Source organism: Barbatula barbatula (genome assembly GCF_947034865.1).
Source record: "Barbatula barbatula genome assembly, chromosome: 12".
NCBI lineage: Eukaryota > Metazoa > Chordata > Actinopteri > Cypriniformes > Nemacheilidae > Barbatula > Barbatula barbatula.
Genome location: NC_136775.1, coordinates 890,893 through 917,701, shown reverse-complemented (window position 1 = coordinate 917,701; position 26,809 = coordinate 890,893). Strand labels below are relative to the sequence as shown.

The 26,809-nt window shown below is 38.4% G+C and overlaps 4 protein-coding genes across 8 annotated transcripts in view; 1 reads left to right on the top strand and 3 right to left on the bottom strand.

Annotated features, from left to right (window-relative positions):
• tppp (tubulin polymerization promoting protein) overlaps window positions 1-3,375 on the bottom strand; it is a gene marked incomplete at its 5' end in the record, with an annotated part of 7,271 nt that extends 3,896 nt beyond the window's left edge. Inside the window, 2 exons of the mRNA XM_079468976.1 lie at window positions 1,072-1,178; window positions 3,244-3,375. Of these exons, the coding sequence (XP_079325102.1) occupies window positions 1,072-1,178; window positions 3,244-3,375 (239 nt within the window). The remainder of the gene's footprint in view (window positions 1-1,071; window positions 1,179-3,243) is intronic.
• A 481-nt stretch (window positions 3,376-3,856) lies between these two features.
• zdhhc11 (zDHHC palmitoyltransferase 11) lies at window positions 3,857-11,719 on the bottom strand. The gene is made up of 11 exons (XM_079468770.1): window positions 11,444-11,719; window positions 9,270-9,491; window positions 8,978-9,156; window positions 8,795-8,896; window positions 8,592-8,716; window positions 7,644-7,799; window positions 7,461-7,573; window positions 6,868-6,926; window positions 6,711-6,780; window positions 5,439-5,505; window positions 3,857-5,340 (listed from the first exon to the last, which is right to left on the bottom strand). The coding sequence occupies exons 1-11, from the start codon at window positions 11,450-11,452 to the stop codon at window positions 5,117-5,119; spliced, it is 1,326 nt and encodes a 441-aa protein (XP_079324896.1). The 5' UTR covers window positions 11,453-11,719; the 3' UTR covers window positions 3,857-5,116.
• Window positions 11,720-12,356: 637 nt separating this feature from the next.
• brd9 (bromodomain containing 9) lies at window positions 12,357-19,711 on the bottom strand. 2 transcript variants are annotated; one of them, XM_079470499.1, is made up of 17 exons: window positions 19,402-19,711; window positions 17,795-18,009; window positions 17,612-17,701; window positions 17,429-17,537; window positions 17,236-17,293; window positions 17,004-17,148; window positions 16,765-16,875; window positions 15,687-15,808; window positions 15,477-15,609; window positions 15,293-15,365; window positions 15,093-15,188; window positions 14,670-14,802; window positions 14,394-14,505; window positions 14,259-14,306; window positions 13,418-13,514; window positions 13,175-13,345; window positions 12,357-13,066 (listed from the first exon to the last, which is right to left on the bottom strand). In XM_079470499.1, the coding sequence occupies exons 1-17, from the start codon at window positions 19,571-19,573 to the stop codon at window positions 12,963-12,965; spliced, it is 1,989 nt and encodes a 662-aa protein (XP_079326625.1). In that variant the 5' UTR covers window positions 19,574-19,711; the 3' UTR covers window positions 12,357-12,962. The 2 variants fall into 2 exon arrangements, with proteins under 2 accessions (XP_079326625.1, XP_079326626.1); XM_079470500.1 differs by having other exon boundaries at window positions 12,865-13,066; window positions 15,687-15,805; window positions 19,402-19,537.
• trip13 (thyroid hormone receptor interactor 13) lies at window positions 19,465-26,322 on the top strand. Of its 4 annotated transcripts, XM_079470502.1 has the most exons (15): window positions 19,536-19,614; window positions 20,850-20,886; window positions 21,937-22,087; window positions 22,201-22,354; window positions 22,530-22,659; window positions 22,885-22,940; window positions 23,109-23,199; window positions 23,292-23,364; window positions 23,443-23,506; window positions 23,587-23,673; window positions 23,862-23,968; window positions 24,166-24,319; window positions 24,419-24,531; window positions 25,332-25,401; window positions 25,703-26,076. In XM_079470502.1, the coding sequence occupies exons 3-15, from the start codon at window positions 21,999-22,001 to the stop codon at window positions 25,796-25,798; spliced, it is 1,284 nt and encodes a 427-aa protein (XP_079326628.1). In that variant the 5' UTR covers window positions 19,536-19,614; window positions 20,850-20,886; window positions 21,937-21,998; the 3' UTR covers window positions 25,799-26,076. The 4 variants fall into 4 exon arrangements, with proteins under 4 accessions (XP_079326627.1, XP_079326628.1, XP_079326629.1 ...); XM_079470501.1 differs by lacking the exon at window positions 20,850-20,886 and having other exon boundaries at window positions 19,465-19,614; window positions 25,703-26,322; XM_079470503.1 differs by lacking the exon at window positions 20,850-20,886 and having other exon boundaries at window positions 19,546-19,614; window positions 21,975-22,087.
• Window positions 26,323-26,809: the final 487 nt, after the last annotated feature.

Here is a 26,809-nt window from a genome sequence, read left to right as displayed (position 1 = left end):
AAATAAAGTTTTTCAAACCACACAATGAAAACAGTTGTTAACGTGTTATATCGCACATGAGATCTCTTTAATATCTCAATTGTTACTCCCAGACAGCAATGCGAAAACATTGAGAGCAAACAAAACTTTTGTCTAAGAGGCCGTTTACATGAGACCTTTGTCAACTACATTTACATTTAGTCATTTAGCAGCCAAAGCCAAAGAATTCAGGGAGCAATAAGCGATATGTCATACAAGAGCAAGCAGAAAACTGCATTTTGGGGAACTGGAAAGACAAAGTGCAATTTTTGGAAAACGACAACATTATCGTTTCCGTGTAAACTCTGAAGGCGGCATTTTCCAAAAATGATGAGGTCATACGCATGCGTATTACACGTTCAGTCTGTAGGCATGCGCGAGTATTCCATAAACAATAATGGCGGCGTCCATGCTGCATGTTTGTGCCGTGGACTTCCAACAAAAAGTAGATTAACTGCACTACTACAACCAGCACCGTATTCATATACACACTACTATAAACACACATACACGCCGACAAAGTGTATAAAAAGCACTTTTGAATTAAAACAGTGTATGCGGATGTGCGTACATGTAGGGTTTCTTTATAGCCCAACAGCGCCATCCACTGGACTGACATGCATAATACAGTACATCGTTTTATTCGTTTTCCCGGATCCATGTAAATGCAGATCGTTTTCATAACGCTGTCGTGTGTATGTGAAACTTTTCAAAAACGCAAAGGAAAAGCGTTTCCGTTTTTTATCGTGTAAACGTACTCTCAGTCTCCTAGGTCTCAGATATTTCTCCAGACCCCGACATCTCACATACGCTTTCACCCTTTTCATCCGCCCACTAAACTCCACCCAAATCAGTGGTTGCTCCCTTCACGTGTCAATCAAACAGACTCTTCCTGTATAAAGTGGGCGGTCCTGTCCCGAACCAAACCTCCGACAGTCAAAGTCTATCCTTCACATCATCACGAATGCATCGATCCGGTTATCAACATCAAACTATAGCGCTAAGTGTTGTCACACAAACATGAATAACCTAAACACATATTTGGATTCTCACCTCCCTGATCCTCCCATGATGCACTTGTCATGTGGTGTTCTTCTGTCGGCTGTGTTAGTGGAGACATCATTGGAAAGCACTAAACTGATGGGATGGGATGGGGGTGTCTTCAGTGTTGAGTCACATGACATACACGTGAAACATCAACTCTTTCTTCGCATGTGCTGAATGTGTCACAAGTGACTCCTCGAGTACAGTCAATGTACAAGAGGACCCTTAACATCCACTTGAAGAAGTGTAGTGTTTTACATCTCTTGAGCGAAGAAACAAACCTTCATTAATCACCGTCAATAAAGGCATTCAGTGCTCCAGAGCGACACTGTGGCTCTATTGTGTCAGTCCCACACGCACACCGAGACATCTCCACCAAACACCACTGCTCATTCAATAACACTACAGCTACAAATTCACTGTTTAAACACACAATCACAAACTCATTTGGATATTTACACATCTGCTCTGACACCCCATTGGAAAGAATATTCACAGACAAGATCTCGTTCATATCGTTATTTGGTCAGTGAGATTAAATGAAGAGCAAATTGGAAATGTTGTTTAATTCTCTTTTGAGAAAATCGTCAGAGTTTCAGAAGAGATGTCAATGTGTCAAACTGAGCTCAAATTCGTCTCGTCTGCGATCAAAAGTCAAAATAAGTGAAGATCTCGATATCGACTCAAACATTTCTCATCACGTTTACTCAAATCCACAATCTACATTCATTTACACTTTCAGACTCTTCATGCGTTTCAACAAAACTCTCTTTTTATTTCTCTTAAGAGAAACATCTATACGTTGACTTGAGACTTAAATGAGTCACAATTGAGAACTCCCTCCTGAATGAAAGAGCAACAGAGGAAAACTGTACGGAGGTTGCGCTTTATTAGCTCAGTTTTTGAGCGAGAGACACACCTGACAGATAAAAGTGATGCCTATAGTGAAAGTGAAGACATCTAAGTTCTTGTTCAATGAGGTCATTAGGTTTATTACACAGACAGCCGTGAACACAGGAGACATGTGCTGCTCTATAATACTGGAGGACAATCTTACGTCATCTCACTTCAGAGCGAGAGAGAGAGAGAGAGAGAGAGAGAGAGAGAGACAGAGAGAGAGAGAGAGAGAGAGAGAGAGAGAGAGAGAGCGGGAGATCTGCGATTCTGAGTGAATATAATCTGTGATCGGTGGAGCACATGCTTGTATGCGTTCACCAAACAAACAAAACCTTTTTATATAAGACAAAATGTTTAGTGCTATAAAAAGACTGATGCACTCTGGGGCAGAGGAACAGAAAGAGGAAATGATGTAGCAAGTGAACAGGAAGAAAACACTAAGCGAGAGTAAATCAGGCAAATGTGGTGTTGATGATGTCACGATATCTACAAAAGAAAACTATTCCTAATATTGCCTCATGTCTCCCTGAGAGATGCTCCATCCTGATTACACATACACTATAGATCGTTACCATAGATACTGGATGTTGGAATAATGGCTTCAGCATCCCCTTTGCAGGACTACGGCTATATGGATGTTGTGATAAAAACAAGTCATCAGTGTTTTTCATGATGCAACACAGAAGTGAATAATCATCTTACTTGAATTGGTTTGTCCTTCATAACTTTGAATGTTTTATTCATTTATCGATTGGTTGAAGTTTGTAGGAAACCAGACATGTTGAGCTAAACAATGACACAATGGCTTTCAATTACAATTGTGTGTACATAATAATAATAATAATAATCATGAAATCGTATATTTATCATATCTAACACTTGTATGATTCACTTGATCGCACATGAATGAACGATGTTCTTCGGATGTTGATGTAATAGTTAAAACACATATGAGCATCACACATGCCGTTATATAAACGATGGGAACACCGATCCACGTGATCATTGTTATTGTGAATCTCATGCAATGAGCTGCAATCTAACGCGCGCAAATAACAACAATAACATCAACATCACCGCGCAGTTACGCAACGCGCCTCTCAGAACTGAAACCAAAAGAAGCGACTTCTGCGACGACGCTGAAAATCCTCATAACGCACAAAATCTGCTCGATGTTAAAGCGATAAACGCGTCCAGACCCCCGCGAGCGGCTGCGCGACGCGTCACACGCGCATTATATTGAAACGACGCCGGGAGAAACGCGCTGTTATGGGCTTATCTTACCTGAATGTGGTTCCTGTCGCGTTCAGCGTCTAGAACATGTTTGCACGAGAGACACACGAGAAAAATGACGCGACGCTCGCTGCGATCCGCGCTCCAGGACGATGAGACGCGCGCGCGCGCCCGTGATGTCATTTCGTACCGTATCAGAAAGCCTCAATGTGTCATAAATAAAAACGCAAATACAAATCATATGTTTAATGTAAAATAAATGCACACAAAACAACAAACATTAAACGAAATCTAACGTATAGAGAGAGACTTTGCTGTGAGTTTCTCTTTAAAAATGCACTGAAGAATAATTGAAATATAAAAGTTTGTGTTTTTGTATAATCTTTTTTATAAACGTACAGTTTGTCACTTCAACCATTTGTTGTTTCATCATTTGTTTGTTGGCAACACTTTACATTAAGGTGTCCTTTATGAAGCATTTATAAAAGTGTTCATTAATGATTTACAAATGCATTATAAAGCAGTTATAACTGCAAGGGATTCTAACGAAATACCTGCCAGATAGTGAGCAGGTGTAAGAATAACAACACAACACCCTTCAGTGTCCAGTCTGACGGACTATATAGCAAACAACATCAAGATAATAATCAATTCAAGTCAAATAAATAATAAATACATTTATTAAACATTTATAACATGTGAGTTAAACATGGCTCAATATTTGGCAGGTATTTCGTTAATCCCTTTTTTGATTCATGCGGTTATAACTGCTTCATAGTGCATTAAATTCATTCCAAAAGTAAAAGCATTCTTCTAATATAAACTTGACCTTTACATTAATTCCAATTTGACCATGTTTAAGGTTATGTGCAGCAGGTAAAAGAAACTTTCAAAACGTTGTAAAGTAGTACTATAGTGTACCAACAAATAAATACACATAAATGTGATTATGCATCCAACATGGAAGAGATTATCTTCAGTGGTCTTGCCCTTCTCGTTCTACTGGGAATATTGTGTTTCCTGTGAGACTGTGATCAAGATTAAAGCTGGAATGCTGAAACACAAACATCATCTGTGAAACTCTCTTTAGAGCTCAACTTTCTTCGTAATAATCAAATATAATACAAAACTTAACCATGAATGAAAAAGTGAAGACTGGGGCTTCTGTCACTCTTCTGACTCCACTGAATAACATTTCTAACAGTCCTGACTACAAAACATCCAGTGAACATTACCACCATTATTGACCGTGAATAAACATACAATTTATTGAAGACGCCATGACAGTCACACTATGTGGTAAGTTGTCACAATTGAACCAACTATTAAACAGTCTATTGTTTCCTTTTCAACAACATCTGAACAGTAAAACTATTATGTAGCGCTGAAGACCGACGTACAAAATTCAACCCGACGTACAAAACAGGTGTTTGTGTGATCTGTCTTTTGTTTAAAACATTACACCCATTTTTGGGTGAACTGTCCCTTTAAGTGAGCATGTATTGGATTAAAGCCATGATATAAGACAAATCATCACATGGTGATTTATGAATCATAACACATATGAGTGAAACACTTACGGGTGTTGATTTTAAAATATAAAAATAACTACTACAGTACAAGAAACGGACAGTAAGTGACCTGCATTTCCACTTTGAGTTATTAACAGTTTGCTATAAAATAAAACTATAAGTGCAACATATATAACAGAAATAGAAACACCTGAAATAGTTTTTTATCAAACACAGTTCAGTCGTGAATAACTTCTCAAAAGTGGATTTCCAGCTCACTACCCAGTATATACTGCACAGTACTTGCAGCATCATTTTGTCATTTATTCTTGAGTAACAATCAACAGCATTTCACCGTGCTTCTTATTGCTCTCTGGATATCCATGATGTCACATCCTGCATCTTTCAGCCAATCACATGTTCTCTTGAAACCCTAAACACTGAGGGTGCACGGCCTCCGGCTGCGTGTCGGTCATGAGCTGCTGATGAACTACTGTTGTGTCCATGATGGAGCTTCCCAGCGGGTCCTGAACGACAGGAATTCCCTCCACAAGCGTCACATCGCTCTGTCCTGCGCCTTGAGGCTTCTCCACCCCGCTGAGGCTCCAGCCCACAGGAAGTGACATCATAGGCTCACCTAACGGCGGGATACAGATGATGTTCGATACACTATGAAGTCTTCTTCACATTATTTATACAATAAAATATAGTGCAGTGAATGTGGGACACATTTACCTGGAATCATTTGTGTCGGTGTCACTGAGCTGTAGTCTATGTGTCTTTCTCTGCTGGCTGCTTCCATCTGTCATTTTTATAACACATTGATATTTTATTTTAGGGATTCATAGAGCATTTGTACTATTGTTCTTTGTATGACATATCGCTTATTGCTCCCCGAACTCGTTTGTAAGTTGCTTTGGATAAAAGCGTCTGCTAAATGACTAAATGTTAATGTAAAATGTAAGCTGCTTTAATGTTTTCTACACAAATTCTCCAACAACATCCTATACTGTTTCCACAAACACATGTCAGCGACACGTACATGCTAAATGTACACCGGCCATCCTGAATGTTTAACTGAGCATGTCCCATGACGGATACATCACAGATGAGATCTCTTTATTATCTCAAGTATTTCTCTTAGACATCATTGAGATTGAATGGAGAGAAATGTAAACTTTTGTTTATGTCTCATCGGTGTCTCATATATTTCTCCTGATTAAAAGAGTCATAAATGTGTCAGATTTGTCTCGTCTGCAATCAAAAGTCAATATTAGATAATAATAATGAAGATCTCAATATGAACTAAAATATTTCTCATCAAATGTACTCAAATCCACATTATTACACCTCCAGACTCTTCATGTGTTTACACAACAACCGTTAGTTTCTTTTTTATTTTTCACATGTTAAGAGAAACATCTGAGACACAACCAGTGCAGATCCTAGACGTAAGCAAACTTGTGAGGGGCCATTGTACAATTAGTTAAAATAAGATATAGGCCTAAACATAACTGTAAACTGTAAGAAATAAAAAAGTAACTCAATTAACACACTTCAACAAATGAAGAAACATAAAACTGGGAGTTCATTTTATACTGAAACATTTTTATTGACCTAACGCGTGCAGCTCTGGAACCATCTAGCTATTAAAAAACGACAACACGCAAACACACTGTGTTTTTACTACCAAGTAACAGTACTTAAATGAATTAAGTACTAAAAAGGAAATTTCCAAATGAATCCCCTAAAGTTGAATTCACAAGTAGTGTCTTGTTTACAATAGTGTTTTTGATTCGGTACTCAAGGGGGCCCCCTGGTGGTGCAGGGGCCTAATGCAACCTGTGTAGTCTGCTTAAAGTAAGAGTCGACTCTGAACGCAACTGAGAATCAAATCTCCTGAGCTATGAAAGAGCAACATCTGAGACAGTTTCTGACTTACACTTTTAGCACTGAGGTTTGGAAAAAAAATCTGTGTTTGTGTGTGTAGTGTTATGGTTTGAATACCTCGGAGTCGGCACAGATGGGTTCTGGCAGTCGACTTGACGCTTGTCCTCTGTCTTCCAGTTTGAAGGTACTGGAACAGGAAGAATGTTTAGCTCATCTGATGTCAATGTGAGATCTTTTTATAAACAGAGTCTGACCGTGTGAACTCAAATCTCACCAAGACCTGCTGCTTAATGGAGCGTCACAGTCGACCGGTGATTCCAACGGCCCGAGACTCTGGATGAGAAATAAAGAGGTTAAAAAGGTCAAAGTTTGCAGAAACTGTCCATGTACACTTGTATGGTGTGCTGTTTAGAAACAGACCTAAAGCTTTTTCTCTAATTCCACGATGTGATTTTTTGTCCTAATGCCAATGAACATGTACATTTCTACTCATATTTGTGGCTGCATGAACCGCTTTCAACATATTTAAGGTCAAATTCGCCTTCAAGGTCAGTGCCGGTGTTCGAATCCCATCCCATCATTCCCTGTCTCTCTAGTCTAACCTGTACAGTCTGTCGCTTGGTGTTAAACAAATACAAGTCTGTTCACTAAACTTTAAAATTGGCCTCTGAGTTTAATGTTGTTAAAAGATGTGCAAGCTTTGACCGATATGCAGACATTTTTGTACAGCATCTTTAGTAAAACATCACTGATGTAGAATATAAACTAAACAAATATAAATATAAACTAAACAAAGCATTGTGTTTCATATAAAGTTTAACAACTGGCCATTTTATTGATCGTCTTAAGTGTGATTAGGATTGTTACCTGCGTGTTGGTTCCGTTAGAAGCCGCTGCAGGAACTTTCGGTTCTTTTTCTTTAGGGTTTGGTGAATGACGCTTCCTCATGATGTATTCGTATGTGCTCATACCCTGAGACACTGTGACAAAACACACAATATAACATCATCCAGATACTGTTGTTTGCAGAAAAATCCGACCGATACTCACGTAAGTAAATATGGAAGCACAATAAGTGACACAGCAGTAAGAGAGAAGCCAGAGCCAACATGATGCTGATGAAGGCCAACGCCATCAGACTAATGGAGCTGGTTTCCAACGGAGCGGCCGGAAGAAAAACCAGCCACGTTCCATTCCCTTTAACAGCTGGAAAAACACCAACGCACGAAATGAGGTCACATTTGATGTGTTTCTCTCTCCTTTATCTTAAATGTGTGTGTGTTAGTACGTGTTCATTTGTGTGTGGAGTTGTGAGTCTATGTTTTTTATGTGGGTGTGTTTGAACCGGTGTGTATGTGTCTGTCTTCTGCTTTCACCTTTTTTGTTTTTACTCGTATAACTTGAAATGTTTTGCTTAAAGTCCATATGTTTCATGTACAGCTGCTTTGTAACAATGACAATTTGACCTTACGTTTTCATCTCGTTCATTCATGACGAGGGATGTTACTATATTGGATATCGTGTTATCGCAATAGCAAAAGAATCTCAATATTATGGTGCCCACATGACTGTATGAAACGATAGGTCTTCCGGGCCTAACAAAGAGAACGTTAGAAAAAATAATAGATGTTACCTTTGGGAAGGTCCATCTTGTGCAATGATTTCATTTGACAAAAGGGATTTTTAGGTCATTTGACCGATCTCATACTATAACTCATTCCTCTGAGCAACAGTTATGATTGGAGGATAAAAATAAGAGGATGCTTATGGCACATTTCCAAGTTATCATTTGTCATGTTAAATGTGCAATAAGTACCGCAAACGTGACACCGAGGTATTATCGTACAGTGAGATTTTGATATTGTTACCTCCCTAATCATGACCGTCACACATAAAAAACACAGAATGAAAACAGACGGGAGATGATGAGGTCACATTGTGCTCTGTCATAGGAAAACCACTTGAGCATTCAGGTGTGTCGACATGTAAATGACTGACTCTGAAACTGTGGAGCAGTGCGCAGTAGCGCCGGGTTCACGTAGTGTGCGATGAAGACGAACAACACGACCGGAATAATCAGACACGTTCCCAACACAGCCGAGGAGATGGCCAGGAAGAAGAACCTGATAAAAGAATCAAGATTTATGAACATTCAGACAGGACATGCGACCGAAACGGGATGAAATGACACATCTGCTCACCAGTAGTTTCTGCCTCCCACGCAGTTGTTCAGCCATTTGCAGTGATGGTCAAAGTCTGCGACGCATTTGTTGCAGGTGCTGCAGTGTTTGGCTTTAGGTCCCCTGCAAAAACATAACGTTTATCAGACTTTTTCTATTTATTTCAGCTCTATTTCATTCCCTTAATCATGTTTCTGTACATACACATCCACCTCACAGAGGGTACAGTGCAGATTATCAATGACATGTTTCTGCTTGGTCTTGTCGAACACGGGCACGGGGCTGGAGTAATCCTTCCTGCTGCGGACGCCGATGTCCGCCGGATCGGTTGTGACGGCCAACACGTGAGTAAACAGATGGAGAAGAAAAGCAGTGCCTATAAACTGCACGGAAACATGTAAAGGATCACAACGACATATAAAGCCACTGCCGGTGAATGAATAGATAAAGTGAGTAAATGATCTTATCAGAAGCGTTCTGTGTTTGTCAAGGATACACTGTATGCTGCAAAGCTCCATGGCGGAGGAAGAAGAGGAATATAAATCCCGAAAGTGACGATGGCCATGAAGCTGTAGATGAGCCAGGCGATGAGCTGGAAAACATGGAGCGGTAGAGACCAGCCGTTCACTCTGGAGTGTAGAGGAACCCCGAGCAGATCATTTCTACTGCCTCCGTTCTGAGGAACCGTTCGTCTGCGGTGACGTCCAAAACAGCTCAACTGCAAACACACATATAAACATATGAAGAGTTTGGTTCCAAAATGAGATAACTGTCAAAAATCATGTTTTTTATTGTGCATTCCAATCAATATCAATCAAACAGCAGTTGGTTTGATTTGCTTTAAGCCACAATAACAAATAAATACAGCTAACTAACACAATAAAACACAATAAAAAACATGATTTTTGATCTCCTTTTGGAGCCAAACTTTTCATATATACATATAGACTGGGAAAAAAAGAGAGCATTCCAAATGTTCATTTAATCATCATTTCTAGATGTGTTGTGGTCATTTCAGTCCGGTGTCTGTTGAATATCAACAAAATCGAACCTCAGGAGTGACATGAAGTCATCCAACAGCAATGGGAAAGACTCAATAACAAGTGATGGATCGTCGGATCTCAATTTCTTAAAAGCATCCTGTTTGTGTGCATGTATTTCCTAAAGATAATGAAGACACTTTGTCTTCTCAATTTCCTTATACTTTTAATTATTTCTTCTTCTTCTTCTTCTTCTTCTTTATTTTGCTATTTACTTGACTAGTTATAGACTATATTCTTCTAGTTATTTTATTCTATTTTTCTTTTCTTAATGCTATATTCTCCATTCTGTTGGATGCTGCAAAAGTTTTCGCTATTATTCATAAATATTTACTCAGTAACTTAAAATCAAAGTCAGTGAGTGCAGCTGTGACACGTCAGAGGAGAACTGGTCCTCTCGGCTGAGTCTGGTTTCTCCCGAGGTTTACTTCTCCATTTATTTATCATTGGAGTTTGAGTTGCTCACCGGGAGACTACTGATATTAGATATTATTTGCTAGAATGATCCTATATTGTTCTATAAACAAACACCTGTAACTCAATACCAAGGCCGTGGGTTCCATCCAAGGGTTTTGCACATACTTAGAAACAAATGTATAGTATAATACAATGTAAGTCGCTTTGGATAAAAGCGTCTGCCAAATGCATATATGTAAATGTGTTTCACCTTTTCTGTGATTTTCAGTTTTTCTTATTTTCTCCTGTAAAGCTGCCTTGGAACAATGCACGTTGTGAAAAGCGCTATATCAATAAATTGAATGGCATTTGTATTGTCTTCACATGTAGATATGAGTTTGCGGTGGTCTCATTCTCAAGGTTCTTCATAACATCACAAGATAATGTTGTGAAGCAGTAATTTCCCACTGTCTATGTTAGTATAATAACACCTGCTCAATGTGTTTCTAGTCGGACAAAGTTAGAAGGATATTACAGAGTTAGTATGGGTAACTGAACTATGTTTTCTCACATGAAAACTGTGATAAAATCCAGTTTATCACATAAAAAATATGTTTTTGCTATGTTGAAATATGACTGTTGCTTAAAAGTGCAGAAAATACACTGCAAGTAACACTGGAAAAAATACAGAGCATCTTTTCTATTATATTCACCACCAGTTCTTTGCAAATAAATACAGATAGAAAGTAGATAGATTCGATTATATAATCAAATCTTTTCCAGCAACACTGAAAGTTTGTATTGATCAACTCAGTTGTGATATAAACGTCATGGGAAGTTGTTGTTCGCTCGGATCGTAACGCTCAAGGTGAAGTTCACCTGTGCATTACCTGTTCGAGGTGAACAAATGATTGTGTTGCCTAGCAAACGTCATTATAACTGCAACCGGATGAAGCCTTCAGTCCGCCCAGGCAGCTTTTACACACAATGAGTGACTTCCACAAACAAACATGATATATTCTATAATTAATCAACCAAATACACCCTCGTTCATGTGGGGGGAATTCATTCACAAACATATTTATTTAGCTGATGGTCACTACAGGGGTGAAAATGTATATAATAAAACTAATTCATTAAGTTCAGGTAATGTTCAGGTAAATCATTTTATCATGACAATTAATGGACATAGTTTTGACTTTATATGAATCGTTGACAGTGAGATGTAACTTACATTAGTCATTGAAGCGCGCGCTGTGGATCAAAGACATCTGATGTTTGTTCCGATCTCTTGGTTACAGTTTCAGCATCATCTCACACAGAGTTGACTTTTAAAGCTTCTGTCCAGTCTGAAAGCGACTTATATCTTTTTTTAACACATGACTGTCTCGTCTATCATATTACATCCATACGTCGTTACATGTTCGTCAACGCGCAGATTAAAACATATTCAGCGCATCTTTCTCTGCCGCGACGGCTGAGTTTTACGAGTCTCGCGCAGTTCATGAATATTAATCAGCTGAGGTTTCACGTCATCTTTAAATGGCGGACGCGAGAGCTCATGAATATTCGTTTTAAACCTCGACTTCGCTTTAGTTAATGCTTTTTATTAAATATATGAAATCTACTGTTTAAACTGTTAAATCTACGTTTAAAAGTTCATTTTAACAACAAACACGCAAAAATATTCAATATTTGGCATAGAAATTCAGAAAGCATTCTAGTAAGTGTTCGTGCATCTCAGACTGGAACTGCGCTTTTTTAATGTTACTAAAAACTTTGTAAATAACATGTTTTAATGTTACAAAGTTATTAGTACAATTCTTGTTTAGTAAATCATTTTAATGTTAGCCTACTAAATCCAGTCGCTAATTCAGGTCTGAAATATCGCAAATCTGAGGTGTCTAGAAGCATTAAGGTTAATGTTGGTAATGAACATTCTGTTTAATAACTATAGTAATTATATTTTACGTTTTATTTTGTAGTAAAACCATATAAACTACACGTTTACTCTACCACAGTAATAATAGTTACAAAGATATTTGTGGTGAAACTTTGGTTATAACAATCTGCTTAAAAATGCTATAATCCGACTTTAACATACATTTTCATAAGGGGTGTTTTTGGGTCTCCTTATCTCAAAATCTAAAAACACCCACAATGAACATGCAATAAATATAAAGCAGAATTCAGACTTTCAAACAATATTGTTTTACTGTGGAATCTGATATGGAAAAGTTAAACAATGTGAGGGCACTAAAGCGGGAACAGAGTAGTTCTCCTTTTAACTGTAACCTAGATACCACTAGAAAACGCAAAGTCAAATGCAAATGAAAGATTGTCTGTGAATGTTTGAACTCGATATGTGTTATAAAGGAGTTAAACAAACTCAGCACATTTCTACTTCACTGAACATTTCCCTGTATTTACGTGAAATTACACCACCTCAGTTTGAACGGCTGTTGCTATTTTTGCCCTGATGCTAAGCACTGACCTACACAATGAATTCAAATATTACTACAAAAAAATACTATTTATATAAATGAGAAATTATGTAATGCATAACTTCCTCTGGAACAAGAGAAGTTACAGTGTAAAGGTCCGTTTGAGTTAAGACTCTGGGTGATATGTGAAATAATACAACAAATATTTAAAACCAGCCATTATTTATAAAGTAACACGTGACACATTTAATCTGTACAAAAACATCACATAACAGGTGAGAAACATTATCCATGTTGTGTGTCCATCCGTCAGCTGTTAGCAGTAGAGCCGGGCTCTGGAGACTGCAGGAACTCATACGGGTCCTGAACCATCTCTGCCGGACCATCACCAACACCCAGATGAGGTGAACTTCCTAAACACAAAACATAAACATCACAATTGAGAGAACCTTAGGAACAGAAACACAACTACGCTAAATATATTTAATGTATGATTTAAGATCTTAAGAATAATGAAGTACCTAAATGATGCTGGTCGCGTTCGGAAGCGTTCGACAGGGAGGAGAGATTGGATGATGGTCTGGACCCGACCCGGTCCACCGCTGCGTCCTGGAACTCCTGCAGGAGTTTGGCCGCGTCTTCAAAATGTGAATGACCATCCTCATGTTCAGGTTCCCTCTTTACACATTTACCTTCAGATGAGAAATCGCATATTAATGAACTACAGAACACAGGTGTAGTTTTGGAACTGTAAAAGGTCTTACCTAAAGTGTTGAGCATATCTAAAGACATGTCTGGATAACTCTTCATGGACATAAAATCCAGAACAGAGCCGCTGTCTATAGCACCTCCAACTGTGCTCTGTACAAACACATCAGTTTTCATGAGGCTGACCATCAAATGATATTTAAAATAGCATTACTCTTTGCATTTCCCTTATTTATAATTGAATAAATAACATATAATAGCACATAATCTATTATTGCTCAATTTATGTGGTCATTTAACTCAACACAGATCACGTTTTTTAAATACTGACCTTTAAAATACTAGTATATTGTATGTTAGAGTATAATTCATAGGGATGAAATGATTCACTGTGAGCAGGTTAAAAATCGATGATAATATGTGACGATTCAAGCCGGTTGAGATGTTATATGAATCGCAATACGTGTTTTGAACTGCAGGGGCCGCTGTGTTTACTGCAAACTTGGAAATGCTGATATTTCCTAAATGCAAACAAATCCAAGAAAAGTCTTAGTTTGTTTATATTAAACAGACTTTTTAATTTGATTTGGAATGTGTTTTAAAACTGAAGTTTAGTTTTGTTATTTGACATTAAATACATTTTTAATTATTTACAAAGAAATGTGTAACATTTGAGAAATAATAAAAGGGCAGTTGTTCATTTCTGATTTGTCTCAATTCATATTGTAAAAACAAACTGTGAATAAATCGCATCGTTAGCTTATTGAATCGTTACATCCCTAACAATGAATTAAGGATATGTTTTTTAATATTATACTTGACTTAATATTTGCTTGAATCAATCAGATACATTTGACACTGTTAAGTGCTGATCATTTAAACGGGCCACAATCTCACCGGCAGGTCACATAAACTAGACTTAGCATCAATGGGCATGTTCCTTTTCTGAAATAGAAACATAACAACACATTTAAATATTCAACAAGCAAAAAAAAAAACATGAAACATAAACAGCCAGATTTATTGAGATACCTGTCGGATCTGGACGGTGGCCTTTGAGTGATCTCCTGCTGTCATTGTATCCAGCAAATCATTCACCAATCTCCTTGTAAAACTCCCGCAACCCTTAACAAACTCCTGCAAACTACACACGCACACAGAAAACCACAAATAAGTGAGATTTTTCGGTTGGGTTGATTGTGTCATCTGTAGCATAGACGGTGTTATGAGTTACACGCTTGCTCTGGTCAACGGCAAGAAAAAACAACAGAGTAGAGTTCAATGAGAGTGAAAGTTCATAATGATGACCTGAGCGCACACTGAACACCCGTCTCATCTCCATAAGCTGAGTACAACATGTCCCTCTCATCAGGGAGCAGATCAGGATAAATGGAGTTATTCTGAAGGGTCTGCGTGTTGTAAGCGCTGCTCAAGAACGTCACTGAAACAAATCCAGAGCACACACATGACCGACTGACAGATTACACTAAATACTGATAGAAAAGTGTGGACATCAGTAAAACTGGTTATTGGCCTCTCTGTACTTCTCAAGAAGAACCGCTCGCCAACACCTCATTCTGAGCATGAAATAAGTAACACTAAAGACTAAATTGGGTAGAATTGTAGTTTTGTTAAAGCACTTAAACTACACACACTTGCATTGCAAGAATCTTGAATTAAGGTTGGAACCTTAAAAGTAAATCTATTGTTTGGTGTTGTAATAATAATTACCTCTGTGTCTCCGGTCATCTTTGAAGCCCAGGGATGTGAGCCCAGGAATGAGTTTATTAGCCAAAGAGCTCAAATCAACAGGATGAGTCTCATCCGCTGAGAAGACGAACAAGATCAACAAACATTCACATGAATCTGTCCTTTTTAGTAACACACACAATTTCTTATGGCTCAACACACAGAAAAGATGAGAACACCACCTTCTGTCTCAGGGTCCTGATTCACAACCGTGTAGAAGAGTGAACCATCAACGTCCTTTTTAAGATATCCAATCTGGATCGAAAAAAATCAAAACATTCCGATTAAGGATACCGCAGAAATACCGCGGTCGACTTCACCGTCTGCTGTGATCATGTGAAGAGTATTCATTATGAGTTTTGGCACCTTGGAGTTTGGCATGAAGCGGTTGATTCGATCGCGTGCTTCATCTGCTGCGTGCTCCACCAGCGCCAGGACGTGCTCCTCCGCCGTGCTGTCCGTCAAACTGCAAGCGTTGCCCTCCAGCTCATACATATCACTGCACACAAGCAACACACCCGCTCGGGTCACACGACACCATCAGACGTTCAGGGGAGCAGAAGAAACGAGCAGTACCTGATGATAGGCTCTTTAACAGGCTGCTTTTTGGATTTTTTGGGGTATTCGGTGTGGACGGGCATCATCTCTGGCACGGGTTCCTCAGGGGCGACGTCGTCGTCACCCAGAATGGCAGCCTGCTGAGAAAAATCCATGTCCTGCATGAAAGACATGCTGCGCTTCAAAGCTAACAGCCGCTCCTGTAAACAGAGTACAAAATACAGCCACAGGGCACCCGTTTACTCCTCCTGCGGGAGCTCTGAACTACGCCATGAAGATGGGACACGGCAGGAATGGGATGGGTGGAAAGAAAAAATAAGATGGTGCAAAAACCTGATCCTGGCACCTGCTCGAACGCTGACCACTTTAAAGACGATAAAGAAACCTTTAGACACACCAGCGCATTATTCATTACTGCTGACATTCAATATTTGAATAATAATAAACCGTTAAACTAGGGCTGTCATAGTTGTAAAATAATCGTCTCGTCGCAATTATTTGAAAATCACAATTACTTAAATACGCCGTCCTTGATCTGCACCCACTGTGTGACATTTCTCATCATTTGAGTTGTATCAGATTTTTGTGTTTTTGTGTTTTATTAAAGCGATCATCAACACAGCAAGACGTTTCCTGTTGGGGTCACTCTATAGGGAATGTTACCAGTTATTTACATTTCTTAATTTATCTATATTTTACTAATTGACTTAATTAATTGTTATATTTATCAAAGCCTTTAAACAGGCAATAAATGATCAGCCTTACTCAAAACAACAGAATTACTGTGACTACGTAGTGACCAAACTAGATATAAAATATTGGAAATATCAAATATTGGAGTTTCTTAAAAGTTTCCACTCTTTATCTAGAATACAGATCTCAAAACAAACCTTGTGACGTGCTTTAAATGCGGAGCATAAAAAAACCCAAAGAATGTGCCTTAACATGCAACGGAGAAACTTCTCTGTCCAAGAATTACGTCATACTGAGATCATATCTGAATGGAATGAATATGACGGTAGGAAGGAACTGAAAGATGGACAACAACAGCACAAGATCTCACTGCGTCAGCACCAAACTGGATTAAATATGTTACTTTGCTCATCATTTTGAAGCCTGTATGAAGGAGTTTCTTGGCAGCTTTGTAGTAGACCGTCTCCGGTCGGTTATAAACCATGGCGTTGTCACACATCAGCTTGAAATCTGCCTGGAAATGACACATACACACACAGAGATTCAAACAGACGCAATTACTTATGGATGTTCATCACGATATAAAGACTTTAAGCACAGTGATTCTGGATGACAGCGTTTATATGCAGAACACTGATGCACCTTGAACTCTGTGATTGTTTTGTATTCATTCTCTGCGATTTTGTCCTTCATCGTGCTGAAGTCCATGGGATGCTTGATAATCATGGAGTAGCCGGGCGCGATGGCGTCTGTTACCGGGAAGGCGAAGAATCCGTGTGGATCTTTCCTGTTGGAAAAGTAGGACGGTACTTATTCAAGACATCACACAACATTTCACGATCATGTCATGATTTTTGTTTTAGCACAGTTTCACCTCTGAAGCAGACGCAAGAAATGCTCTAGAAGCTGCTGCCGAGGGGTACATTCATTTTCTAGAAAAAAACAAAGAGGGGAAAGAGTATGTGTGTTGGCAACACGTTTTGCATTCAGAATTCGGAATCCACTTTCCTATTTTCGTTTTAAATTCACTACGGCGAGTCTTCGATTTACTTTCTACACTTTTGTACCTTGTTGAGTTCGGCAGGCTCGCACGGGTCGATCCGCCAGCTGCTCCGCCTCCGCCTCAGATTCAGACTCCACCTTCTCCCGCTTCCGTTTCTTCTCCTCCAGAACAACCTGACACACAAAGATCCTTCAGTTAGAGTCTGATCAGACCGCTGGATGATCACACAGAGCTTCAGTCATCTCACCTCCACAGGTTTGGGCAGTGTGAAAGGTTCCACTGGCACATTGGCGGCGTTTTCTGACTGTTCCCGCTCACGCTTCTTCTTTTTCTCTTCCTGGATAAATCAGATAAATACAGCAGTGAAAAAACATTTCAGACAAACATTACCGTCAGGGTGTTTGTATGTAACGCGAGCATGTTCACTCACCTTCCGCCTCCTCCTCTCTTCATCATCTAAATGCTTTTCTTTCTCTGCTTTCTTTTTCTTCTTCTTCTTTTTCTCCTTATGACGCTCCCACTCGTGGTCAGAACGGTCATCATAGTAACTGGAATCATGTCCCGAGCCGGACAGCTCTGTCACTTCACTGCCGCCAACCTTGAGCACCAGCTTCAGGGGCTTATCTAAAGGTTTGTCCTCATAGTCTGACAAAGATAGTTTTAATTAGTAATAATATTGCCATACGGTTTAAATCATAAACAGCATCATAACATCATTCTGTCATCTTGTATAGGGCTGTCACAGTTTTTAAATAATCCTCTCATCGCACTTATTTCCAATATCTGCAATTATTGTGAATCCGTAGAAAACAAGATTTGCAGTATCTGCTGCATTTTACATCCACGGTCCTTGATCTGCACTCGCTGTAACATTCAAATGACATTTCTCCATCATTTGAGTTGTATTAACTTTGAATTTTTTGTGTTGATTTATTTGTTTCCAGACTTGCTGCATTTACACAAGACAACCCTCATTGCTTCAGTTTTAGTGCTCAAGACTCAAGTCTTCTCTGTTAAGTTCACTCTACAGTAAATAATATTAGTTATTTACAAAAATTTCACATTTCTAATAAATATTTTCGCGAACACTTTACATTGAATACCTCTATAAAGCATTTATAAATGCGTTTATTAATGATAAATGCATCATGAAGCAGTTATAACAGCATTAATAAAACTAAATACCTTCCAAATAGTAAGCCGTGTTTAACTCACATACATGTTGTAAATGATTAACAGATGTAGTTATTCATTATTTATTTGACTTGAAAGCAGATTAATTATTATCTTGATGTTGTTTGCTATATAGTCCGTCAGACTGGACAATGAAGGGTGTTGTGTTGTTATTCTTATACGTCCTCACTATCTGGCACTTTTTATTCATGCAGTTATAACGCTTTTTTAAATGACGTATTAATCATTAATGAACACATTTATAAATGCTTCATAAAAGATACCTTCATGTAAAGTGTTACCACATTTTCTTCATTAAATGATCTGTCATTAGTAGTTATATTGTCAAATCCTTAAAACAGACAATTAATTCATGTTAATTATTTAATAGACATTTAACAGACAAATGTGTGTCGTGTAATGTCTAACATTATAGGTTAACTATGGTTAGTTATTGGTTTTATCTGCAGTAATACCACAGTAAACACAAGTTTACTATAGTCTCACCACATTACCCACGGTGTGTATTGGAACAATAGTAATACAAGTAGTTATCATTCAGCCAAAACGCACTACAATAACGTCAGAGTTAGACTCATTTCATTTTTACTTTACTTTAAAATCACAATAACTATAATATTTCTATAACAACACCATAGTGACTTTCTATGGCGAATTACTAAAAGACAAAAGCAGACTCCAGTGACAGATCTTCAGTAATAAAAGCGATAAACGTGACGCTTTAAACCAGATGTGCAGAGGACTTCGACAATAAAGACGCACACAAATAAAAGAACGTGACGTAAACACGCATCACACAAACACACATACACACTGATTCAGTGATCTTTCTTTCACACGCACCTCCCTCCACTGTTCTCCATTCGGGTCTGTGCTTCTTGTGTTTCTTCCCCATCGTCAATAAACAGACTGTGTCCGTGTGCGTTTGTTTAATTCTTTCTCTCGGTGCGGAAACGCCAACGTTAGCGGCTAACGTCGAGTTCCGGTGACGCCACTTCCTCCGCAGTGACGTCATCGTTGGCGCGGTATGTTCGAGTTTGTCCGTCGCAGTGAGAGGTGAGAAAATGTCTCCGTTTACCTCATATATATATATATATGTGTGTGTGTGTGTGTGTGTGTGTGTACTTCACTTCACGACACCGTTGTGTAGTGTAAGATACACGGATATTATGGGATGTTATAATGATGAGTGCGAAAAATGTGATTCGCAGTCATGTGACGTTACTAAAGTTCGGCACGTCCGTCGCGTGTGTATGTGGTGTCTTAAATTGATGACTACTAGGTAGAAAACTTAATAGTTTCTGACAGTCATGTGAACAGTTAGTAAGTAAGGAGGCAGTATCACGATACAGGAACGGTATCTGACGGTATCAACACAACACGCTGCTGACTGAATGTACAGGTGGTGACGTACTTTAGGTTACGTTCAAATAAAGTATACGTTTACAATTAATACAAAATCCTTTAACGTTTACTAGCAGTGAGGTAAGTCAACGCTTACCTTAGTTGTGAAAATGCCATTAAAGGGATAGTTCACCCAAAAATGAAAATTCCTCATCATTTGCTCATGTCATTTCATACCTGTATCCAGTGAGTGAATATTTCTTATGGAACCCAAATGTACCAGCTTAATGTGTGCAGTTTGCCATAATAGCCGGTACAAACGTAGAACATGTCAAGTCACCCTTACCTTTAATTATATTACGCTAGTCAAATTTTCATTATTACAAAGCAGCTGTACAAGAAAACATTGACTGTAGGCAAAACATATAAGGTTGCGCAGGTCAAAACACGGGAGGAGAAAAAACCCTCATAGGCCTAACCAGGGGATTCCAGTTCCCCTCTGGCAAAAGCTCGACAGTGCGCGCACAACAAGACAAAATCATTTGATTTAAGATTATGCTTAATTATCTAGTAGCAGCTGAAATTTCGTAGAGTCTCGGAAAGGTCTACAAAACCTTCGCTTTGACCATAATGCAAACACCAGAGCTGAATCTGGATGTCGTGCACCCTATGATCTGTATCCATTATTCGTGATTTTAGCCTAATGGATGATCTTTCTCCTGGACAATTGATAATTGCTAATAACACGGAAGTCTTAACACAGAAAGGAAGTACGTCGCATTGTTTACTTCCACGTTCAACAATAAGGTTGATAAATGACTTTGCTCTGATGAACACTGAGAAAGTTATTTGGATGAATGTCAGCCATTTGTGGATCAGAAATGTCACAAAACTGAAACTAAACTGGCTAACATTCTTACAACATTATTTTTCTCTGTGTTTTACAGAACAAATCAATGTATATAGGTTTGAAACAACCTGAGGGTGAGTCAATGATGACTGAATATTCAATTTTGAGTGAACTATCCCTTTAAGAGAAGGAAACTTTATTATAAAACCGTTTATCTGTTTACTTATCTTTAAGGCCGAATTAAATATAGAAATAAGTGCGAACAGATATGTGCAGATCATCATTCTATGTATCATAGACATAGCTTTAACGATGCAGATTAGATTATATAATTTCTCTTAATTTTCTTTTCTTTGCTGCTGTTTTCTTTTTTTTTAAATGTGTTGAGTCTTAAACTCCAGTGAAGCACTTTACTGTTTCTTAAACAGTGTGAGTTATTGCATTTACATTTATTCATTCAACCTTTATCCAAATTAGAGATCATTAGGGTAGTTGACAAATACACTGATTAAAAAAAGTATAGGACACATTATATTTGTCAACTACCCATTTAACATTTGGCCACAGCTGTAGTTATAATCAGAAAAATGTTTGCCTCCGGAAGGACTGTCACAATTATGAAATAATCGTCTCATCGCAATTATTCGGCATAATCGCAATTACTTCAGATAACCGTAACGAGTGTAAATCCTCAGAGAACAAGGCTGATCTTCAGCGTTTTACATCCACCATCCTTGATCTGCACCCATTGTTACGTTCCAATGACATTTCTCATCATTTGAGTTATATCAGATTTGTATTTTTTGTGTTTTTAAAGCGATTCCGGATTTTCTGCATCTTCACAGCAAGACGACATCATCCTCGTATCTGTTTTTTTATTTTCTGTTAAGGTCACTCAATTTTCACATTTCTTAATGTATCTATATTTTATTCATTGACTTAATTCATTGTAATTAATCAATAATTGCCAAAGCCTTATAACAGACCCGCCGTAATCGCAACGATCTAAGAATCAATTAATCGTCAGCCAAATTTCATAATCGTGACAGCCCGAGCCTCAGGACAGGTTAGACGTTTTGAACAGATTGGTTCCCACGTTTGTACAATAGTATTTCTATTATGTTTAAATAAATTACTCGCCTGTATCATATGGATGCCATTTAAACTTGTTCATTGTCACACAGGCTGCCACAGTCGACTGATTGTGTTTCTCTGAATTGAGGTGATACTTCAGTCCATTGTAGTGATGGATATATCTGGTGCTGATGAACACATGACTGATGTCGGACTCATCCGACCAGACGTGCACATAGAGGTTCATGTCAAATCTGACAGGTACGTCGTCAATTCAGTCAGTTTAAAGTATTCTTTATAGGGATAAGAAATGTAGTACAATCCTGATCCACCCTATACTAGATGTGTTATCAAACTAGTTTTTGTGTTTGCAGTACGGTGAAGAGATCTGATGTACGAGCTCATGTGCTCTCACTGCTGGATCGACACAGCTCTGTTTTAGGGTCCTACAAGTGGACGGAGTTTGACAATGAATTTCTAACAAGAAATGTGCAGTCAATCACGGTTGCAGATATAACTGGTTTCAAAGTATGTACAGTCTTTTCATATTTACACATTCACATTTATTCATTTGGCAGACGCTTTAATCCATTTAAATTCAACATTTTAAAACAATTGTCTATACATATGATTGTCTAAAGCTGTAATCTGAACCTGAATTTATGGTTGTGATACTCTATTTACAATTCTTTTTATTTCGCAGCAGTTTGTAGATCTGAAGCTCCACAACCTCTGTATCTATATATTCTCTCTAAATGATGACGTTCCAAACACACTCACGCTGGAGGAGGAGGAGGAGCTCTCTGCTGCCAATCACTGGCTCCTCCCATCAGGTCAGAACGACACGCCCCCTTTCAATTCTCCTACAATGGAGATGATTGATTGATAATGAATCAAATGCATCTTTCTGTTTATATGTTTATTTCTGTTTCTTGTTTTATTCATAGTGAAGGTTTCAGTGTTTTTTTTTTTTTAAATGAATGCTAAACCAATAGAAACGGATTTATTATTATAATTTTTTAACGATTGAGATAATGTGAGATCTTCATGTCTTACAGCTGAGTTTCATGGCATTTGGGAGTGTTTAGTTTATGAAGACAACATCAAAACACAAGTAAGACGCATTTATTTGCTGTCATCTCATTCAGAATTGTATTGCAGAGTTATTCTTGTAGTGTAAACTGAATATATCATTCAACAAAATCGTTTTGAAAAACAAGTTGTTCCTCATCTGCTTGTTGGCAAACGTGAACTCATGCTGCTCCTTCACTGTTGTCTTTAGCTCTTGGATTATGTGACCACAACAATTTTCTTCTCTGACAAAAATGTTGACAGCAATCTGATTGCCTGGAATCGAGTCGTTTTACTACACGGTAAGCCTTAATCTGCTTATTTCGAAGTTCACCAGTTGTATTTTTCCCTGTGGCGTGTTTACACAGTTGTTGTATGTGTGATAAACTCTCAGGGCCGCCCGGCACAGGAAAGACGTCTCTGTGTAAAGGACTCGCTCAGAAACTCTCCATTAGACTGTCTGGCAGGTGTGGCAGCTTTCTGAAGAAATGACAGCGCTCCTTTTATTTCTTCACCTGTCGTTCATTCGTTTCCTCTCTTGTCAGGTACGCGTATAGCCAGTTTGTTGAAATCAACAGTCACAGTCTCTTCTCCAAGTGGTTCTCAGAGGTACAGACGGATTCACGACGTCTAAAGTCATGCTCTTAAACTGCATATATGAAACTTTATGTGAAGTGTCTGTTTTACAGAGTGGAAAACTTGTTACAAAGATGTTTCAGAAGATTCAGGAGCTTATTGATGATAAAGATGCCCTGGTGTTTGTTCTCATAGATGAGGTTCTCTTTTTTTAAACATAATAATTATTATTATTCATTTCACTTATATGGCGCTTGTCTGGGTACATCTTACATGAGTGTGTATTATTTATATGTATATTATCTTGAATACCACTTCCAAAAAGCTTAATAAATGACAATTATGGCCGCAAATGTACACTTTATACTTGATAATGTTTGTTTACCAGGTGGAGAGTCTCACCGCAGCACGGAGCGCTGCTCAGGCGGGAACAGAACCATCTGATGCCATACGGGTTGTGAACTCTGTCCTGACCCAGCTTGACCAGATCAAACGGTCAGTTTCTCCTCATTCAGATCGTGACTCTTTACCTTCATCACAGATGCACAATCTTACTGCGTACAATTCATTGCTGCACATCCTCTCAAATAAATAATGTTTATAATTATTTGAAATGATCTGACATCACAAACCTCTGACCTCCGACCACAAAACCTTTGACATTGGAAGTGTGTCTTGCTTTTCTTATTCAGGCACACTAATGTGGTGATTCTCACAACATCAAATGTGACGGAGAAGATTGATTTGGCTTTTGTAGACCGAGCTGATATAAAGCAGTACATCGGCCCTCCCAGCGCCAACGCCATATTTCACATTTACCTGTCCTGTCTAGAGGAACTCATGAAGGTGTGTGAGTCATGTGATGTGTTTTCCAGAGTGAACATAATTTGTGTGTTTGATGATGGACATTATGAGTTGTGTCTGAGGATTGTTGTTTTTTTGCAGTGTCAGATCATCTACCCCAGACAGCAGCTGTTGAGACTGGAGGAACTGGTCACCATGAACTTCATGGAAAGTGACTTGACTCATCTGAGTTTGATGTTGAGAAACATCTCACAGTGAGTGACCTGACCGTCACTGCAGCTCCACCTTTACGTTTAATAAACACACCTCTCATTATCTCTTAAATCATTAGCATTTCATTCATTAAACACACAAAACCTGTCAGGAACACATCTGCATCGTCACACAAATATCAAAACAAAGTTTTTGTGTTGACTTAATTTCCCACTGAATTCTTAGTACTGTTACGTTTAAATAATATAGATCGATTTGAATGAAGAAGGGATTTTATTGGAATTTATTTGGTGCTCTTTTTAAATTGTCTACATAATGAGAAATATTAAAAATTATATAGAGGGTTTGCATTGACATCACTTTCCAACATGAACATGCCGGGATACACCCCCTTGAGTGGTAAAACACGCTGCAAAATGGCAGCTTTCAATCGGAGAAACAAAAAAAACGGGACTAAAACAGACAATTAATTGCTGAAATTACAAGCAGCTGGACTTGACGGTGATCCTTACGACTTCTCTAAGACTTACAAAGGAATCAGGTGTTCCTGGACACTCAAATATTGCACGGAATTGTGTTTCCTGATACTAATTTGCTGAATGCAAAATGCTCTGGCATGCTCACGTGGGAAAGTGACGACATGTCCATACCCTCTATTGTAAGCAGCCATTTTGCTGAACGTTTTGCCACTCAAGTGAGCGTGCATATCCTCTATACAGAAAAGTGCAGATTCATCCTGAGCTGTTATTTGCAATACACACTAATGCTCTTCTGGCATGCTTGTTGACTATGTGGAGTTCATGGAGATCTTCACAGATGTTCTTATTCTTCTTCTGAACAGGAAGAGTGTTGGATTCAGCGGACGGACCTTGAGAAAAATCCCATTTCTGGCTCACGCGCTTTATGGAAAGGTATTCAAAATTTTTTGCTCTTCTTGACATTTTTTTTAAAGCAAACTTAAGTATTCGTTCAATAAATTTAAGCAATTGGATTGTCTTTCATTACATGGATGTGTTCTACATTTTGTTTATAGTCCCTCTAATATAACACTGTTGTGTGTCTGCTGTCTTTAGGTTTTTCAATTCTTTGTTGTATTGTTGTGATTTGTTTAAATGATTATTTTAATTATTTTTATGTAAAGCACTTATAATTACCATTGGGTAAGGGTTATGTATGAAATGTGCTATATAAATAAACTTGCCTTGCCTTTAGACCGCCACGATGACAGTCGAGAGTTTTCTGAAGGCGATGGATTGTGCTGTGGACAATCAGAAACAGGAGCAAGCAAACCTTGTCAACTGTGTTTGAACACAACTCATCACCATGATCCTCTAACACACCAGACGTTTACACCCGTTGAGTCTGTTGACTTGTTTTATTTGAAGTAAGGATGGCACCGTGAGCATTTTGAATCTGCCCTGTTTTAGGTTTTGAGCTCATATTCATAAGGTGCGTAATTCTAAAAACGTGCGCATAGTATCAACTACGGTTTGCATGTGAACAGATATTTTTTATGTTCGGATTTTATATGTACATATTTAAACATTTGATTAAAATGAGTGAAATGTCACATTGCTTTGTTCTTTTTTAACTGAATTAGTTCAGCCAAAAAGGAAAATTATGTATTTATTTATCTTTATGCCATTTCAAACCTCTATGAGTTTGTTTCTTCTGCAGAACACAAAAGAAGAGATTTCGAAGAACGTTGATACTCAAACAGCAGTGAACCCCATTGACTTCCGGACGCAAAACTACATTTCTCGAAATATCTTCTGTTGTGTTTCCCTGAAGAAAGACTCGCATACAGAGAGCGAATAAATGATGACAGAATTAAGATTTTATTATTCAGTGAACTGTCCCTTTCAAGTCTGAATCACACTTCACTACCAGCAGGTGGCGTACTTGTGATACAAGTCATTGGAAAAGTTAAGAAATAGGTCCAGCACCATTGGTTTGCTTTGACGACCCCATCCCATATTTTTGGTATCTTAGCAGATCATTTTATAGTAAAGTTGTTCACACAATAAGGGCTTGAATATATAGTGTGCTTTGGCACGGTTTGGTTTGGATTAAGGGGATTTAAATTCTAAAAAAACCTCAAACATTAAACTTCACACGTGTATTCATTCACACTTGACTTTCACACATCACTGTTGAACACCAGTGTTTATGAACCTGTCTGACACCATGCTTTCATTCATCACAGAGGTGAAAGGCTGATGTTGCAGGACTTTTGTGATTTTGGGAATGGCATCAAAGAACCGTGTGACGTGTCATCACCTGTTGATACCTAAACAAAAAGCTGAACACCTGTAGAGT